Source organism: Theropithecus gelada, chromosome 7a (genome assembly GCF_003255815.1).
Source record: "Theropithecus gelada isolate Dixy chromosome 7a, Tgel_1.0, whole genome shotgun sequence".
In the NCBI taxonomy this organism is placed as follows: domain Eukaryota; kingdom Metazoa; phylum Chordata; class Mammalia; order Primates; family Cercopithecidae; genus Theropithecus; species Theropithecus gelada.
In genome coordinates this window covers 5,287,834-5,307,513 of record NC_037674.1, presented here as the reverse complement: position 1 = coordinate 5,307,513, position 19,680 = coordinate 5,287,834, and the positions used below count along the sequence as shown (strand labels likewise).

The 19,680-nt window shown below is 46.8% G+C and overlaps 1 protein-coding gene across 3 annotated transcripts in view; it reads left to right on the top strand.

Moving 5' to 3' along the window:
* Positions 1-19,680, top strand: part of CHRNA7 (cholinergic receptor nicotinic alpha 7 subunit) — a 139,550-nt gene that overhangs the window by 71,957 nt on the left and 47,913 nt on the right. For 2 of the 3 annotated variants that reach the window (XM_025390017.1, XM_025390016.1), the window contains exon 4: positions 4,859-4,968. The exons of the other annotated variant lie outside the window; for it this stretch is intronic. In XM_025390017.1, the coding sequence (XP_025245802.1) occupies positions 4,859-4,968 (110 nt within the window). The remainder of the gene's footprint in view (positions 1-4,858; positions 4,969-19,680) is intronic. 3 annotated transcript variants of the gene reach the window in all.

Below are 19,680 nucleotides of genomic sequence, written 5' to 3'. Positions count from 1 at the left end.
GCGACAGCATCTCAGGGTGAAGAGCGATGTTTCAATCATTACGTCTCACCAAGAAAAAAAAGTGTCAGGATCAGGGGGCTGGAAAGAAGGCTGCTTTCCTCCTCTGTCAAAATAATAGACGGGATGAATTTAGAAAAGATAAGTGTTTTCTGACATCAAACGTGCGATGTCTTTTCTAGCACCAACAACCAATTTTCCAACAGCAGCTGGGGGTCCACCAATTCGATTTATTTCTCACACTATCTACCTGGAGTTCGCATCAGATCCCACAGGTTAAAGGGCTCAGTCTCACTTCAGATACCAGCTGCAAATGGGGTACCCAGGCTACCCACAACATCTACCAGGTGACTGAAAATTCGAGGGTTCCCATACCCTTCTCCCCCAGGTTCAGTAACTTTCTAAGATGGCTCACAGCTCAGGAAAATACTTGGCTTATTTAATAAAATTGTATATAATACACAAACTAGTATATTTATAAAGAAAAATATATTCATTAAATAAATATTTAATATCTACTTCTATAAAATACCCTGGAGAAAAGCTTACGTGAATTCAGAGTTTCAGAACAGGAATTCAGAGTTTCAGAACAGGAATTCAGCTTACGTGAATTCAGAGTTTCAGAACAGGAATTCAGCAACATGAAACTCGGGAAGAAGAAAACCCATGACTTAACGTTTATTGGTTTATTCTGAAGGATGCGCTCAGGAACCACCAAGTGGAAGGACGCAGAGGGCGGGGCATGGGGGCTGGAAGGGTGTACGGAGCCGCAGTAACTTCTCCCCAGCGCCACCCTCCCCGCAAGTGGATGTGCTGACCAAGAGTGTTTATAACCCTGTCTCCAGCCCCTTTCTCACCCCTCCCCAGAGCTGTGAGTGCAGTGGATGGAAAGCTCCTTCCTCCAGTCACTAGGTGACCAGCCCCCATGAAAGCTGTCTAGGTGCCCAACTCTAAGTCACCTCATCAGTGTAAACTCAGGCCTCAGGCATGGTCAGAAGGGGCTCTGTATGAATCACAAAAGACTCTCCTCTCACTCAGGAAATTCCCAGGGCTTTAGAAGCTCTGTGCCGGGAAAACCAAATCTATCTTCTTCTTATACCATAATGTATTTTTTTTAATGAAAGGTAACTTTCCTTTTTCCTCCCTCCGTTCCCCTCTCTCATCCCTTTCCCCTCCTCCACCCTCCCTCAATGCTTCCATGCCGCTAGCATCCACACACGTTTAGAGTTTCCTGTGGGCTCGAAGCAGTGCACATGGGGCCCAGGTGCCAGGGCCATGGAATAATTGGGATTCCCGCGGTGCCTTTTCGATCAATGGCCCCTTCCTCCCTTCTGTGTCCCCTCACAACTCCACACACTCTTCTTTTGAAGATTTAATGAGAAGGAATCTCACAGAAAGAGGGAGAGAAGGAAGAGCACACACTCCTCTAAATGCAATGGTCTGGGAGTCTAGGTTCACTGATGCTTCTTTTCAGATCCCCACTCTGTGGAAAACATGCCAGGTGCTGTCTACAAAGATTTTGCCTGTTGCCCCCTGTTTCCGAGGGACCTAGGAACCAAGTGCTTTCAGAGAACAACCTTTTTCTAGAAGTTTGTTGTTTATAGGGCCTTATTCCATATCCATTCTTAGGAAACCTTCATCGGAGCCTGTGGGGGTCACTGGTGGGCCCCCCGGGCTCAGGAGTGTGGACCTGGGCTCCAGGGCACACAGCCTGAGGTTCCCTGTCCTCGTCGGCGCTCACTCTTCCCCACCTTTGGCCGCAGCTACGTTATGACTGTTGTTACAGCTCCCAAGTCCAGCAGGATTTTGTAAAGTGGGGAAATCTCTCTCTTTTCTTACACCGTCATTCATCACTTGCCTACCAGGGCCACATGACTTTAATCTGCTGCTGCACACATTATCTTATCTCATCCTGTGAGGCAGGGTACATACGAGGAAACTGCAGTTCAGAGACAATGATTTATCTGAACAACCTCGCACCATTAGTCTCTGCCAGAGCCTTGGTACAAACCCAGGTGTGTCTGATTCGGATGCTTTCTGCAGCTCCCCCCCACCTTTTCTGCCATTACTGTTACCCGAAAAGGGTCCTGATCCAGACCCCAAGAGAAGGTTCTTGGATCTCGTGTGAGAAAGAATTCAGGGCAAGTCTGTAAAGTGAAAGCAAGTTTATAAGAAAGTAGAGGAATGAAAGAATGGCTACTCCATAGAGAGAGCAGCCCCGAAGGCTGCTGGTTGCCCATTTTTATGGTTATTTCGTGATGATGTGCTGAACAAGGGTTGGATTATTCATGCCTCCCTTTGTTAGACCATATAGGGTAACTTCCTGATGTTGCCTTGGTATTTCTAAACTGTCATGGAGCTGGTGGGAGTGTAGCCGTGAGGATGACCGGAGGTCACTCTCGTGGCTGTCTTGGTTTTGGTGGGATTCAGCCGGCTTCTTTACTGCAACCTATTTTATCAGCAGGGTCTTTATGACCCGTATCTTGTGCCGACCTCCTGTTTCGTCCCTTGACTTAGAATGCCTAACCATCTGGGAATGCAGCCCAGTAGGAGGTTTCAGCCTGTTTTACCCAGCTGCTATTTGAGATGGAGTTTCCCTGGTTTACATGCCTCTGACACAATGGTCAGCCTGGTTTGGGGCAAGGGAAAACAGCAGATGGGCAGCAGCATCAGGGAGACTGAGCCAGAAGAACCAGCTCTGGTAGAGCCCAGAGATCAGTTTGCTTAAAGTCAAGTAACACAGGTAAGCCCTGACCCAGTGACTGACTTAAAACATCCTAGTTTCCTGAACCCTGGCCTCCTCTTGTAAATGGGAGCAGTCCTCACTCTGACCCCCTCTGAACTATGGTGAGTCTGGACATACACAGGACACTGGACTAGCATAAAGGCTATGATCTGGCCAGGGAGGGGATGAGCCCATGGTTCACGCAGCGGGGTGTGTGGAGTGTGGGGAGGCAGTGTGCAACTCTGGCTGTGCCTTGGAAGAGGTCTGGGTTTGACCAACTAGGCACTCCCATCCCCATTCCCGTTTCCTGTCTCCCCTCCCCCTCTCTCTGGCCATCATTCAGCAGGCAGGGGAGAAGGAGAGAAGTTCCTTGGTCCACCATGCCCACTTTCCAGGCCTGTTCATGGAACCTTGTGGCCCTGACCTGTATGGTAATAACGGTGAACTTGACTGGCTTTGTGATAATTAGTGACCAACCCAGAGAAGCATCCCAGGATGAGATGCAAAACTGTGGCACAGAAAGCACAGGTGTTGGCTGTGGAAGGGCCTCATGCCCAGGACAAGGGAGAGAAATGAAGGGAAGCACAGGGCAGAGGTGCCAAGTCGGAGCAAGCTGCAGGAAGCGTGGCTTGGTTGGTGCCCAGGCATTCCTGGAAGACAATTAGGACAAGACCCACCCTTCCTGGGTGCGCCCCTCCTGTCCCCTCCCAAACCACTTCCATCTCATTAGACAGCCCAGCAGGCAGCTGTTGATCCTGAATGCCCCCAATGATACTTCTGCACATCACCCATGAACACTTCCTCATTCCTGGAGGTCCCTGGCTGCAAAATGATGTCACTCATCTGGATAGTTCCTCTCCTCTGATGTAGGATTAAATCCAGAGCTGGGACCATCTTTCTGGATGCTGCCCGCCCTCCTCAGAGGATAGTGGGTCTGGGATATGCCCTTTGACTCCCTTGTTGTCAGTATCAATAGCTCTAGCTCCACAGCCCCTCATCTGCAATTTCCAAATCTCAGCAGCTTGGAAAAAATGTTCCCCTCCTTTGATGTTGTTTTCGTAACTTTGCATCAAACTATTTTGGTCTAAAATCAAATTGAAATGTATGTGCAATTAAGGCATTTATTTGTCTCAGTGCAAATAGGCATGTTTTGCTGCAGAAATTACCATGTGTTTGATTGTGAGGAGTCACCCTGGTCCCAGGTCGGGGTGGTGCACCACATACCTTTTCAGATCTTGGAAAGCCTGAGCTCCAGAGCGTGGGTGGTACCAGGCGGACAGAATACAGGATAATGGTGCAATTATAGGAGCTTCTGAGTTCACACTTGTCAGCACTGAGCTTCCTGTGGGGTGGTGCTAATTATGTGGCAGCTGCAGGTGGGATCCCACCCGAGCATCCTCTGCAGAGCTTGTGGGCTCCAGGAAAGGCTGTTTAGCACCTGATCCTGGGAGGGAGGACCCCAGACATGGGTATTCCTCTGACAAAGGTCACTAGATAACCTCAATTAAGGCCTGGCCGCGAGCTTGTGTGAGTGCTTCCTGAGTCTTCATCTGCCTCCTTTTGTCCTGACTCTGTGTTTCACCATCAGGGCTCAGGATTTGCATTGTCGGGTGTCAGAAGCACTATCCCTGTGACAAAATAAAAATTCAAATCTGAAAACATTCCTTCAGAAATTCTGAGAGGTTCCCGTGCAACTGCACAGTATTGCTTTTTGGAAATAAATACTCCACATTTTTCCAGTCCGGTTCTTATTCCAGTGGAAATAAGTGAATTTCTTTTTTCAAAGTATCCTCACAGTGAAAACTTTGAAGGCAAAACAGTTATTCATTTGGCTAGAAGTAACCCATCCACTGCAGGAGAAGGCTCGGGGACATGCAGAGGGTTGGAATTAACTTTAATGATACCATCTGAATGTGTTCATGGTGACAGCAGAACCTTAAATGTGAGTTTTATGCTCTTCACAGTCGTTTTGGAAGGGATTATTGAATTCCCATTTTCATTATGTTTTATAAATAGCAATTCAGTTATAATAAATGTCTGGAATTCTCTTTGGCTTTGCACTTACCTAACAATTGCTTATAAGAAATATTAGTAGCCAAGGAAGTGAAGTGCTGCTAATGTCATTGTGTGTGTCAGTCTTGGACAGATCACTATTTACAGTGGAATGTGTCAGAATATCCAGGGGTGAAGACTGTTCGTTTCCCAGATGGCCAGATTTGGAAACCAGACATTCTTCTCTATAACAGGTGAGTATATTGAGCAAGGAAAAAAATGCTTTTATGCTTGTATGCATGTAGCTATCAAGTATATTTGAATATTTCACAGAAATGCTAGATATGTCATCTATGATCTGGGGCCACTGCTGCCTACACGACTTTCCAAGTGGCCAGGCCTTTGAGAAGCAGCTCTGTCCCCCTCAGCCGGCGTTCCCTGGTTTGGCGTGCACACGTGCACACCCTGGCTAGCCTGCTGCCTAAGATGCCCATGAAGTTGTGTGTTCTCGGGGCCTAGAGTTGTGTCTGTGCATCTTGGCACATGGAGTATTCTTGCGTAAGGCAGTACCTTTGTTCTCTGAATGGCAGCAGTTTTGACCAACAGCAGAAAGTGCTGTTTATGGGACGCACTGCTGGAGCCCACAGTTTGGACCCACATCCTCATCTGTGTTCCCCATCGTGCATTGGAGAGTTCTGGGGCAGAGATGGCTGCAGGTGAGCTGGAGGACTGTCATCTCTAGCTGCATGCAGAAACGTCCGCTGCAGGGTATATACCTGTGTTCTAATAGTCTTTCTCCTGACGTCAGGAAATAAGGGACACGTTGGTAAACCAAGGTAGTCTGACTTGCAGACTAGATGCCTAAAAGGCAATTATTTAGGCAGAGTAAGTTTCTAGAAGCAGTAAAATTTCTTGTTAAACTGCATAGTCAAATAAGGGATCCCAGAACATTTCTTACTAATAAGGTCTCAGATCTCATAAATATAACATCATGAAAAGCAAGTTGTTTCCTTTGGCCCCAACTGAATGAATAAGGAAGCCCAGGATTTCCTGATGCAGGGAACGGCGTGACCAAATTGCCCTCGATGGTCACTCAGGGATCCTGCTGGACAAGCAATGTGTTGTCCTACATGGCTACTTCCAGAAGGCTGGACGATGCCATTTCTTGTACTGACTTTTCATTCTGCCCCTGTCTTTGCTGTTGGGGACCACATTTCACTTGGGCCTGTTAAAGAGTATCTTCTTCTCATTTGCTGCCACTTTTCTGCTTCTTAAATTAGTTCAGACAACTGAGCTTTGAAAAATGTCTAAAATAGGGGTAAGTGGTCCCCTGTTGATGGATCAAACACACACCTTTCCATGCCTGGACTTTGGGTCTTCTATTTCTTGGGGGGCTGTATTAGTTTGCCGAGGCTGCTGTAACAAAGTGCTACAGACTCGGAGGCTTAAGCAATAGAAGTTACCCTATCACAATTGTGGAGGCCAGAAGTCTGAGTGAAGGTGTTGTCAGGGCTGGCTTTTTCTGAGCCTCTCTCCTTGGCTGGTAGATGGCTGCCAGCTCACTGGCTTCACGTGACCTTCCCTCATCCCTGTCTGTGCCCTAGTCTCCTCTTCCTGTAAGCACTCCAGTCAAATTAGAGTAGGGCCCCACGCTCATGACCCCCTTTTACTTTAATTACCTTTTTAAAGGTTCTGTCTTCAAATAGAGTCGCACTCTGAGGCACCAGGTGTTAGGATTTCAACATGAGAGTTTGAGGGGGATGCAACTCAGTCCATAATGAGGGCATTGTGTCTGACTTTTTGAGGGCAAAGGGTCAGGGTTGAAGACGTCTAAGTGTTAATTTTAGCTGTAATATTTACAGTCCGTGTAACCTTTGAGTCTCCAATTTCTCCTTTGAAAAATGGGGGAAGTGCCAGCTTCACAGAGGTTGGAGGATCACTCTGTGGAGGTGTGCCGCACACTTAGTCTGGCACTCGGAAAAGAGCACACATTCCATAAAGGCAGTTACGTGTTTACAGGCAGAAGGATGAGGATTCCTGCTCTTAGAACAAGATGATAATGTAACAATTTAGAAAAAAATAGTCAATACTTCTCATTTCTCAATTCAGATTTTTTAAGTTTGAAATCAAGAATAAATTTTATAACATTCAACCTGGGCAATGTAGTGACACCCCCATCTTTAACAACAACAACAACAGAATTAGCCGGGCATGGTGACCTGCACCTGTGGTGCCAGGTACTCAGGAGGCTGAGGTAGAAGGATCCCTTGAGCCCAGGAGTGAGCTTTGATTGTATCACTCGTGCCAACCTGGGTGACAGAGTTAGGTGCTATCTCCAAATATTTTTATTTATATATATATATATATATAGAGAGAGAGAGAGAACCCTACCATATTATATGTATAATATGTTGGTGGAATCTTATTAATACGGTTACAGGAGGCAGTTTATATGGCCTATGTGTAGGATCTTTAATTCCAAAATGTAAAATGTTTGATGATTCCAAATGCTCTCGCTAATGAGGAATTTCCAAGTTGTAATTGAATTTCAAGGAGCAAAGACCTAACAGTCTCTGCCTGACAAATGTTACCAGGATCCAGGCCCTCAGAAACGATCCCCCTCTCCACATACCTGGCCCAGCTGCCGGTGCGAAACCCCGTCGCTCGCACATCTCTTGAGCTCTACTGAAGGATCCTGCTTGTTCCTCTTTCTCATGGTGGACATAGACCACCTCCGCCAGGCTTCATCATGGAGGATGTAGAGGTTGCTTCATTTTCTGCTTTCGTTTTCCTGAGAAATGGAATGTAGGACTTTCTTTTTGAAGTAACTGCTAAATATGTGGCCCGCAGGTCCACATGAAGCCAATGTGGAATGAATAGATTTCAGAGAATATTTAAGTCACTCATAGACACTTGTCTATTGCTGCAGAACAAACTACTCAGAACCGAGTGACTTGAAGCAAACAACTCAGATTATTCCTTATGATGTCATGGGCTGTCCAGGCCCATGTGGCTGGTTGTCTGTTTCACGTGGCATTGGGCACAGCCGTGGGCTGGGGCTCCACTGGGCCGGCGTGCTGAGGGGTGCACTTCCACAGCGGCGCAGGACTGGGCTGAGCCAGTGGGGATGCCGGCCCTGGTGGGAAGCTCAGCCATTCAGCCGGGAGCTGTGCACCCACCCCTTCTGGGCCTTTTCCACAAGGCTTGGTGTCCCCCAGCTTGGTGGCCAGCAGTGCTCTGACAGGAAGGAAGGATAGGCTGCTGGTACTCTTAAGGACTGGGTGTGGGAGTCCTGCAACAGCCCTTCTTCACCTTCTGTTGGTCAGAATAGGCAGGAGCCCAGCTTGGAGTCAAGAAAGGGGAAATCAAGGCCGGGCGCGGTGGCTCAAGCCTGTAATCCCAGCACTTTGGGAGGCCGAGACGGGCGGATCACGAGGTCAGGAGATCGAGACCATCCTGGCTAACACGGTGAAACCCCGTCTCTATTAAGAAATACAAAAAACTAGCCGGGCGAGGTGGCGGGCGCCTGTAGTCCCAGCTACTCGGGAGGCTGAGGCCGGAGAATGGCGTGAACCCGGGAGGCGGAGCTTGCAGTGAGCTGAGATCCGGCCACTGCACTCCAGCCTGGGCGACAGAGCGAGACTCCGTCTCAAAAAAAAAAAAAAAAAAAAAAAGAAAGGGGAAATCAGCTCCCGTATCTAGGGCAAGAAGGGTGGGAGGGAGGCCACAGGGCGCTCTGGGGACACTAGTGATCACAGCTGAAGAAGGAAAGCAGTGAAACTGCAAAGGTCAAAGTAAAGCCCCAGGAAACAGAAAGACCAGAAGAGGCGTGCATCGTGAAGGGGAAGGCACACTCTGCCGTTGAAAGGGGCAATGTGGGAGGAGGAGCAGGCAGGAGGAGAGAGCTCCCAGACAAGTCAGATCTTGTCATGCCTGCCTCCCCTTGCTGTCTGGCTTCCCCTTCCTGTCTGGACACACTGTGCAGCCCCCAGATATATGCTGACCAGCCCACCCCTGCCCTGTAGCCTCATCCACTCTCCAGCCCTACTGCTTGTCCTTCGGCCCTTTGATGCACCCATGCTTCCAGGCAGAGCATTTCTATGAGCTTCTTGCAGGGTGAGGAGTGCCCACCCCTTCACTCCCAGTGGGAAACCTCCCCGACACCCTCACCCCCGCCAAGTTTAGAACACATGGCTCTGTCACATAGAAAAGGATTCCTGTCCACGATGGCACTTAGGGTTTGCTACCTCTTAGGGGCACCTGGCAGGGCACTTGATACACATTTGTGCAAAGACAAGATGGAGAGGAAGGGAGGGTGCAGGAATTATTAGGAGGAGGAGCGAAGAAGATGGATCAGTGTAATACAGTGCGGCTAAGAACAGCCAGAAAAGAAAGAAAGGAAAGGAAAGAAATCATGTAGGCAACCTAGAAAACATTCAGCTGAGACTGAGTCCAAAAATGGACACAGGAAATAGCAAAAATAGGCTTCACCAGTAATATCCTAACCCTCTGATATTCTGTTATTGGGAATTTTGAGAGATACTGAGTTTAATGCTTTCTGCCAGCTTCCAGGCATGGAAAATAATATGTTCTGCTTATTAGACTCATCTGTTAGTTCATTATTGTCTGAATGGAATTGAGGGGCTTTTCCTAAAGGAGGGGGTTAAATGCGTCCTGTGTAAGCCCCGGTTTTGATAGGAGTGTTGATGTAGCTCAGGTGAAGCCTCCCAAACATGTCTGTCCTATTTCTCACTCTATTCTGGTTTGATATTGGAGTCCCCACGTGAGTCACTATTGCTTTTTGAGATATAATGCATTTTCCATGCTTTAAAGTGGCTGGGTCGCTGCAAAACAGCCATCTCTGTATCATTTCTGGAATGGGCTGCTGTATTTCCTTGATGGATGGGGAACAAGTTGTGCTGCTGCCAGCCAGCTGGCCAGGTCGCACTGAGGAGAGGATGGACACGAATAAAAGCGTCTCTGTCTGGTGCTGATCCCAGTCATTTCTTTGCTGCTTTATTTTGCTTTACTTTAAGCCTGCAGCTCAAGGAGTTTTCTGAACACCATCTTGCCTAAAGTGGGTGGCAATTATGGATGGCTTGCCGTGATTTTCCCCTTTGGATGGAATTAAAGGCCTCGCTGGGATCAGCAGTGGGCTTGCAGAAGGACAGTCTGAATCCCGGCACCTCCGCGGATGCACCTGCACCGTGCAGAGACAGGCAACTGCCTCACCCTCTCTGGGCTTCTCTGTTTCTGAGTTGCTTGGTCAGAAATTTCTATTGCAATAATGGAAACCTTTTTCAATAAAGATATTTAAAGATGTTTTTGTTGCCTCCGAAAGTTTAGAACAGCATGGGGTGTCAGCCATCCTTTTTCACTGAGTGTGCAAATCTACATTTGTCATCTGCAGGCTTGTGTCTTTCACTCATTTCCCTGACCCTGTGGCTGATAGCAGAGCCTGGGGAGGGGGCTTGTATGCAGGACACACTTGAGAGCAGTGTGGCCAAGCCTGGAAGCCTCATAATTGTGCTCGTCATTGAGGTGCCGGGCGTCTTAGGGAACCTGGGAGAGCCAACCCAGGACAAGGATTCCTGAGCTTGTAGCTTATTTGGGAAGGGATCCTGGGAAGCAGGATGAGGGGAGGGGAGTGAGATAGGGAGGGCAGGCAAGCTGCTGGAGTGAGCAGTGAAAAGCAAATCGTACTGCCAGCAACCAGAGCCCATTCCTCCTGGGGAGCTCTGGGAGACTGTGTAGCACATCTCAGCCTTGTTCTGAGGAAACTGGGATGCTTATCTGCCAGCTGCCTTCCATCATAGGCTGAGAGCTGCTGCCAGGGGTGTCAGCTCCCTGGCACCTCTGGCTTGCCTGCCCCATGTGTGGATCAAGTGCAGAGCTGCAGATGCTTGCAGCAGGCAGCTGTCAGGGCCTTGGGCACGGGAGGATGATTGTTGACATGGTCTGCTACAGCACAGATGAGCCATCCACTCAAGTACTAGTTGCTTTCACCCTGCTGTGATTGTAGATCCAATCTCAGCTTCTGGTGGGGAGCATAGCAACAATATGGGTGGAAGGGAAAGAGTCCTGGGACTTGAGGGTTCTAGGGAGGAGGGTGTTCTCAGCCAGAGCAGAGGAGGCAGGCAGGTGGCAGATTTCACTGGACTAAAGAAGAGCCCAAGCCTGCATCCCAGCAAGTGGTGCCTGCCCCTGTGGGCTGCGATGTGTCTGTTATGGAATCATGGCAGTGTACACATGGAATGGCATCTGAGGGAGTGAATCTGTGAGTTGTAATGTTGTCACGGTTAATAGCTCTTGAAATTGTGGTATCCCTCGGTCTAACCAAGGTTGGCCTGCTGGTGCTCAAAGGCTCATAATGCAGTCATGGCCAGGCTCTTGGAGGGCCCCAGGGCATCACTGGAAAGTGATATGGTTGCTATAGTTTGAATATTTGTCCTTTACAAATATTTGAATATCTGTCCTCTCTAAAATCTGTGTTAAAATTTAATCCCCAATATGGCAGTGTTGAGAGGTGGAAACTTTGAAGGGCAGCTGAGTCATGAGGGCTCTGCCCTCATGAATGCTTTAACCTATTCACGGATTAATGGATCAATACGGTATCATGGGAATGGGACTGGTAGCTTTATAAGAAGAGGAAAAGAGGCCTGAACCAGCACCTTCAGGCCCCTCCCCATGCGATGCCCGGTACCACCTTGAGACTACAGAGAGTCCCCGCCAGCAAGAAGCCCTCACCAGATGCAGCTCCTTGACCCTGGACTCCCAGCATCCATACTGTAACAAATGAATTCTTTTCTTTATAAATTACCCAGTTTCAGGCATCCTGTTACAGGCAACAGAAAGCAAACTAAGACAGTAGTAGTTCCAGGTGAGCAGAGGTAATTTTGCTGCTGGGAACCTCAGAGAAGGAGTTTTGAGGATGTGCTGTTACAGCTTTCGTATTAATCAGATATTCGCACCCGAGCTGGAGGGAGGCTGTTTTTAAATCCTGTGTGGTGGGAAGAGGGGGAGCAGCAGCTTGTTTTCAAGCAGTGAGTGGAGCCAGCCAACCTATGTTTGCATCTTCAAAGTCATCCTCCGAACTGTCCATCTCACCCTCCCCGGTCTCATCATGGTCACTCTTGCTGTTTGTTTTTAATTTGTTCATTCACTCCAACCAATGTTTAGTGAAGGCTCCCGCAGCATAATCACACACTGTTCTAGGGACTAAGGATTCAGCAGTGATCCAACCAGACCCAAACCCACCAGAGAAACAGAGATGGGGAAGAGAGGAGGGGGGCATGGGCCAGAGTGTGGGTGCTCCCAGAAAAATTAGGCAGGAAAGGGAATAGTTGAGGGCTGAGCCAGAGGTCAGGGACAGACCAGGAGACTGACTAGAGGGCTGCGAAGGAACAGGCCCTGTGATATCAAGTGGAGAGTGTTCCCGACAGAAGGAACAGTCAGTGCAGGGGCCTTGTCAAGAAGGCTTGTGAAAGACTTTGAAATGCAAAAAAAATAGTGAGGGAAGAAAAAATAAAGACACCTGGGTTCCTACGGCATACTAGGCACGGTCACAGGCACCTTCCTGGTCATCTGAGTCTGTAGTGGACTGTGCCTGTCATGGTCTTCAAACTAGTTTTCAACTCTAACTTCTAGAAAACTGATGGCAAAACCAATGATTCTAGTCCACAGAGAAGGAAATGGGTTTTGCTGGTGGACCAATTCCCCTGTCGACAGATTCAGACCAGTGTGCCTGGTTGTCTTTGTATGTGTCTGCTTTTAGGATGCTCTGCAGAATTGGTTTTAACATTTTCCTGGTTCCTTCATTCATTAATGACTTAAGTAGTCTTTGACACATGATCATTTTATATTTGCGCAAGTGTCATGATTTTATCATTTTAAAAATTCATCAATTGCCCTGAGGCAGGAACATGCCGTCCAGGTCTGTCCTAGGAGCAAATTCAGCTGTTGTGGCTGGAGAGAATTGGTGGGTGGGGAAGGCCCGGGGTCAGAGAGAGGGCCAGAGACATGATGGGGAGAGCTGGGGACCAAGTCGTGGAGGCCTTGGCTTTGACTGTGAGTGAGACAGGAGAGACTGGAGAGGCCCTGATACCTTTGATAGAATTTTTGTTGTCGGTTCCTTTTTGCTCTGAAAATTTTAAAACAATATTTATTCATATTCTCCTCTTGACTTGTTAGCAATTGATTCCCTTCAGGTGATTTTGTCCAGAAGTTATTCTCTGTTCTTTTCTGCTTGTACACTCCTCCCAGCCTGTGGCAGTGGGCAGGTGTTGCGTTTGTTGTTTCTTCTAGCATCTCAGCAAGAGGCAGGGAGGAAGGGCAAGTGTGTGTCGTTAATCAGCCCCCGATGGCCCAGCTGTTTGCCTCGGGCTAACTTGGAGCCCACCTGTTGGCACCGGAGTGAGTGGACTGCTGCTGGCTGACGGTTAATGCTGCCTGCCTCATCCGGTGCCTTCTGAAGGTGCCATGCACTATGTTCAGCCTACTTGCCCGCAGCTCCTGGTCTTCAGCACCGTGGAGCCAAGCCCCCTTTACTTGGCACTCGCCTAGTGCCAGCAAATGGTAGCCAGGAAATTGTGGCTTTATGCCTTCTTGCTAGACTTTATGAAGTCTGTTGGAGCATCCACAATTCTCAGGGCGGGAAGCTGGTGCTCAGAGAGGTTCAGCCACTTGCCCGAGGTCACCCAGCAGGGTCTGCCTGACTGCATAGTCTGACTCATTACCGGCCAGTCTCTCGTCACATCAGGAAAGAAGCTCGGTCTCTTGTGTTTCATTTTCTAAAGTTAAAAAGCAGAGAGATCCCCTCTCCCTCCCTCTGAGCCAGCTCCACTTTCGCACCTGCTCTGGGCTGATCTGCCAGACTCAGCCTTCCGCTTCCTAAAAAGAGGGAGTTTGTTTTTTTCTGAAGCTGCTGTGGGGTTTTCTGTTTGTTTGTTTGTTTGTTTTTTCTGAAGCTGCTGTGGGGTTTTCTGTTTTTGTTTGTTTGTTTTTTCTGAAGCTGCTGTGGGGTTTACTGTCGCTTCTTGACTGGTTTCACTCAGAATCTGACATTTACCTTTTCTTTGACCAAATCCCCTGCCAGCCAGTGTGGGCTACAGAGCAGTGCCACAGCAGAGCGTGGAATGACAGAATCCAACTGCTGTGCAAGAGTTTGAGCAGAATTTCAAGCAGAGGACGGGTGCTGCGGTGAACGGAATTTTGTGGGGATAGCGTTGCATTGAGGTGGCCTGGGTGAGGCTGTCTTTTGGCATGTGGCAACGGGCCAGTCCACGGGGCACCTCCCCAACCCCCTGCACCCCAAGGGCACTGAAGCTCACTGTGCCCAAGGGCACGGCTTTTGGAGATGAGCTTATTGATCTTTGTGATGTGGAACACAGAGCCAGCGTGGTTGTAAGGGCTGTGTGATAAATACGTGAGACAGGAACTCGATGGGCGGTTCAGTCTTCATCATGAGCTGCCTGAGGGAGCAGGGCGGGCAGCCAGATGAGGGCCAGGGTCCGCCGCCACCCCGCCCCTTCCCGAGCCTGCTGTGGGTTCCCTGCGCGTGTCCACTGCCCACCAGACATGCGATCTTCAGCTGTCTGCACAGGAGGAGATTTACGAAGTTGTGTGTGAGGCATCAGAAGGCAGCTGGGCCTCCCCAGCATGCTAAGACCTCAGTGGTGCAGGGTGCAAGGCCCAAGCTGGATGTGCCCCCTCGCTTGTATCGAAACCTGGAGAAACTGAGGCTTTCCTTGTGGGCTAGGGCCACAGGGTCAGTGGAGCTGTTGCTGTCAGTCGACTGGGTGGTATTTTCTGGGGACCTCTCTGTGTAAGATACTAGAAGCACCTTCACTGCCCTTGAGGCATGTGTAATCAGTAGCAAATCACTTTACCGTGGGTGGTCTCATCTGATGTAATTTTGTGTCCTTCAGTGAAGTCATCTAAAATTACTCTCTCTGCTTCACAATTGAGGAAATGGTTTCTGAAATTAAATGGCTTGTTGACGCAGTTCTGAGGACTTGACTCCAAACCCTTGTGCCTTTCCCAATCCTTGACAGGCTCTTTGTGGCTGTAAGACAAGGGCACAAAGTGCATCTTGCAGAGCAGAAGATGATGTATGTCAGGGACATTATATCTTAGAAAGATCTGGAAGAGAGCGAGCCTCATCCAGTGGGAGGGCGTGGGCAACCGTTCACGGCAGGGCGGCCATACGTCTTGGTCTGTCTGGGACAGCCCTGGTTTGTGCCTGAGGTCCTGGCACTGCTGTTAATGGTGCCTTTTTTCACTTTTAAGATGGGGCACTTCATGGAAAGACATGTAAGTTAGGTCATATGGCACAGGGCCCTTAGCGGGGATGGGGAGAGTTCACTTTGGAAGGGACTAAATGTGGCAGGACCCTCAATGCATGTGCTTGGAATGAAAGGGAGGGGGAAAAGAACAGGGATAATCAGGTCAGGGACTAGCTATAGTCTAAGGAATGACGACCAGCCCAGCCGAACTTCTCTGGAAATCTGTCCCTGACTCCTGGCCACAGTCGCCTACTCTGGGCTGCTGTGTACCTTGGAGGACTCTATGTAAACATCACACAATGCTGCAGATGTGAGTTTGATACTCTTGTTTTTCCCCACTGTCCAGTGAGCTCCTTGGGAGCAACCACGTTCCATTCGCATTTTTTAATCCTCCCAAGTTAGTGTGACAAATAACAGGTGGCAAGCAGCACATTGCAGTGGGTGAGGGATTAGTGGGGCCGCTACCCTGTTCCAGGAGGGAGTTACTGGAGGCTGGAACCTGGGCAGTAGCACTTGGAACTCAGGCTCTCTGGATCAAGAGAGCCATCTTCCAGCACCCTTAGATTAAAAATAAGTAAGTTCTGATTGTGTGGGGCAGGGAGGTAGGGTATGGGTCCTAGCCCGAGAAGCAAATTAGTCTAGAAATTATTCTCTTTTCTCCTCCACTACCCACACCAATCTGTCTTGAAAGATTATCCATTTGAAATGACTCTGGAGATCTTTTCACATTATTTGTGGTCTTTTTTTAATGTAAATGTTACATCCTTAACTAATCGCATTTTTGTATTGTTTTCTTTACGGATCCTTTATGGCTTTGGGGTCCCAGACCAGGAGACTATCGATTTATTCTAGTATAGTTTCTTCTGATAATTTTTGGTAAACTGAATAGTTTGTTTTTTATTGTGTATGTTCCCCCCACCCCCCCCAAAATGTTTGTGTATGCTGTGAGGTAAGGGTCTAACTTTACTTTTCTTTAAGGGATAGAAAATAATTCTAACAGCACTTATTGAGCAATACATCTTTCTCGCCGTGGAATTGAAGTGGGATTGTTATAGTCATCTATGCATGTGCCAATATCATACTGAGAACTGAGCAGGGTGAATAAAAAGAGACATATGTCTTGAATATCTTGCTGCGATTTTAAAACACTGATGATAAAGGCAAAACCCTTATAAGCTCTCAAAGCAAAAAAAAAATCACAGCTGTAAGAAACAGTAGCCTAATAGAGGACTATTTTCAAATATTGAAGGGCAATTATTTTTAAAATAAAATATTTTGCTGAACTGAACTTTCTGGGCAAAAATAAAAGCAGTTTTAAGTATGTAAATACTCAAGTATGAAATAATTACTCAGAGTTGTATTCCAGCAAAATGAGAAGAAACCAAGAACGAGGCAAACCTGGGATATAGTCAGCACTCGTGAGTGATGGAATCACTAAAAGGCATAGTTCAGTCTAATTATTTGATGATGTTGTTAAATGGTTTTTGTTGGCAGGGGACTAAGAAGTAGAAGTAATAGCAGACGTTTGGTGTCAGCCTTCTTTGGTTCATGCATGGTAAAGATAACCCTCGTTAAATGCACAAAATGAAAAGAAGCACAAGTAAATATATATGTTAAATATTTGAATAGCTATCAGAGTAACAGAAATAATATCATAACCTCCAAACCACTAGACATAAAATAAGGGACCAAAACCTGGAGTTGATACCTGTAATGCAAGAACAGAAAACTGAGAAACAGTGTAAGTATGGGGACTCTCATGGATCCCCGGCGTGGGTGTGAACGTTATCTTAAACTGAAGACATTTGAGATTAAACAGATAGAAAGAAGCTTTTTCAGAGGTTACTTATCTGACTACAGGCAACAACTTCTGGGAGTGAGGCTGGCATAGATCTCCTTTCTAGGGGAGTTTTTACTGACTGGAAAGAAGATGAAAAAGACCAGTTGCACCTGCATAAACAGAACTGTCTCACAGACCTTCTTCTCTCCCATTTGCTCCCCTAGAAACCTATTTGTTCTTCTCATAGAAGCCCTTCCTCTCCCTTCTCTCTCCCCTGTGAAGTATATAACCTCATCTTTAGCTGTTTAAAGAGTTACATTTTTCTTTGTGCCCCCGTGCACATGTAGGCATAAAAGTCAGTTTTCTGTTGCTCATCTGTCTTTTGTCAGTTTAATTCCTAAGCCCCCCACTCCCCAAAAGAATCTATAAGGGTAGAGGAAGAGTGTTTCTTCTCTAACATGAGAAAATCTGGCCAAAAAAAAAAAAAAAAGCCTACAAAAAAACAGAAAACAGACCTACTAGCAGAAACAATCACTAATCACAAAAATTCAAATGGGTTTAAATCCCATAACAGTTCTCAAACCAAAACAGACTCCTACATTGGTTTTAAAAAATCAAAATCCAACTATATTGTATATACAGAAGGTAAATTTTAATCAAATAATACATAAGATTGAAATTAAAAGGATTGAAAAACCATGTCTGCCAAATGCCATAAGAAGAAACAGATTTAGCATTGTTCTTATTTCACAAATATAGATGAAAGACAAAATACGTAAAAAGGGACAAAATGAATATTTTATGTTGATTAAAGGAAAATTTATTGAGAAAAAGTGCTCATGAATAATTATGTTGCAGTGTGACTGCAAAAAAATACAATCAATGCTGATGAAAGTCAAAGGAGAAATTAGCAAAAACCAGAATCTCAAGAAAGGTAAGTATGCTTAGACGGAATGAAATAAAACAGTTGATAAAACTAACCCAGAAGATATATAGAAAGACTTGGATCTAACAAATATTTCCCAAAAGTAATAATATTCACAAAAAATAAACTAAGACTGGAAGATAATTCATAAGCAGATAAATAATACTCAGAAGAAAACTGGCAAACAAAGCTGACTGTTGAAAAATCAGGTGAATCCACCTCAAAGTCAGAGATAAGGCAAAGATGAGAAATGTTAGGGACTGAATGATTGTGTCTCCTCAAAAATTAGTGTGTTGAAATCCTAACCCCCAAGGCAATGGAGTTAGAAGGTGGGGCCTCTAGGAGGGGATTGGGTCATAAAGGTGGAGTTTCATGAGTGGGATTAGTGTCCTTATAAGGAGAGACACAAGGGCTTTCTTCCTGTCTCTGCTTATTTGGCCATCTGAGGACACAAGGAGAAGATGTGTATCTGCAAACCAGGACAGTTGCCCTCCCTAGACATCAAATCTGCGGGTGCTTTGATCTTGGACTTACAAGCTCCAGAACCATGGAAGATAAATGTTTGTTATTTAACCCCCCGATCTATGGCAGTCTGTTATAGCGGCCAGAACTGACTAAGACAACAGCTATCACTGCTTTCAACTGCCTGGTAGATGCCCTAGCCGGAGTCCTATGACAGCAAGTTAAAAAAAGATATCTAAATATTACAAGGAAGAAAAAACACTATCATTACTTCCAGTTGATTATTCACCTAAAGGCAGACGCAGCTGACAAACTTGGAACTAATAAAAGATTTAAGAAAGAAGATAATAGCTGAGCTAGGTGTCAGTGAAGAACAGTGAAGTGAAATGGAAAGAAAAGACCTCATTTACACTCATGATGATAACCGTAAAATACCAAAGAATAAACCTGGTACAGATGCACCAAACCATTGTGAGGAAAACGATAAAAATTTACCAAAGCTCCTGAAAGAGTGAAAGAGCCAGGAAGCAGCACATAGGGTCTGCCAGCTCTCCTCCTGCAGCTGGGCCCTGTGTTGGAAGCTGGGGTAGCAGCGGGGTTGCTACCTGGGGACCCAGAGTCAAGGACTCAGAACTGTTCTGCCCAGGCTGTCTAGGAGACTGTAGAGACGCTCCGCTGCAGTCTTCCTGGGGTCAAGAGGGGGCAATTGGGAAGAGCTTTGAAAACTCTCGGGCTGCTCAGGGAGTGCTTAGATAGTGCTTTGGGCTCCATGTAGGGGATCTAGATCCTGCTTGCCTGGTTAGCTCTTCTGATTCAATGTTCCAACATCTGCTCTGGCTGAGAAGCTGCCAAGTGATTGTTAACAATGGAAGCTGCATCTTTGCCTCCTCAGGGTCTGATACAGCAGGTGTGGAGTACAGCTCAGGAATCGGTCACACATGGTCCCCCTGGGTCACTTGTGAAAAACTCTGTCCTACTGGGCATGAATGCCAGCTTGCACTCCTTTAATTAGATGGAAACGGGGAGGTATCTGGTGGCTGGAAGTCATGAATTTCAGCCCATATGCTTACTTCAATTACATGCTTGTCTCCATCCTGCTGTCCAGAGAAAACCAACTGAATGATGAATGGTGCTCTCACCACTGGTGGCTGATGGCAAAAAACACAAAACAAAACAAAAAAAGATCCGGAACTTGATTTTGACAATATGAATGCTTCTGCCTGATACCTAGTTTGTGCTTCTCATTTTCCCAGGGATGCTTTAATGCTAGAGAACTTTAGTGAATCACTACAGAATTCTTTATGCATTTTGTAATTAATAGGCAAAATATGTTGTGCTGTAACATGGCTCCTTTGATGTTCTTAGTAAGCGGAACATAGTATAGATTCCACTTTATGACTTTCAGATGGTGCCTCTAAAGGTTATAACTATGAGCTAGTTAAATGTTTTGTCCCTACCAGTGGGTTCATGGCTTCATAAAGACCTGTGGTAGGTAGCATCTGAGTTTGTAGTTTGC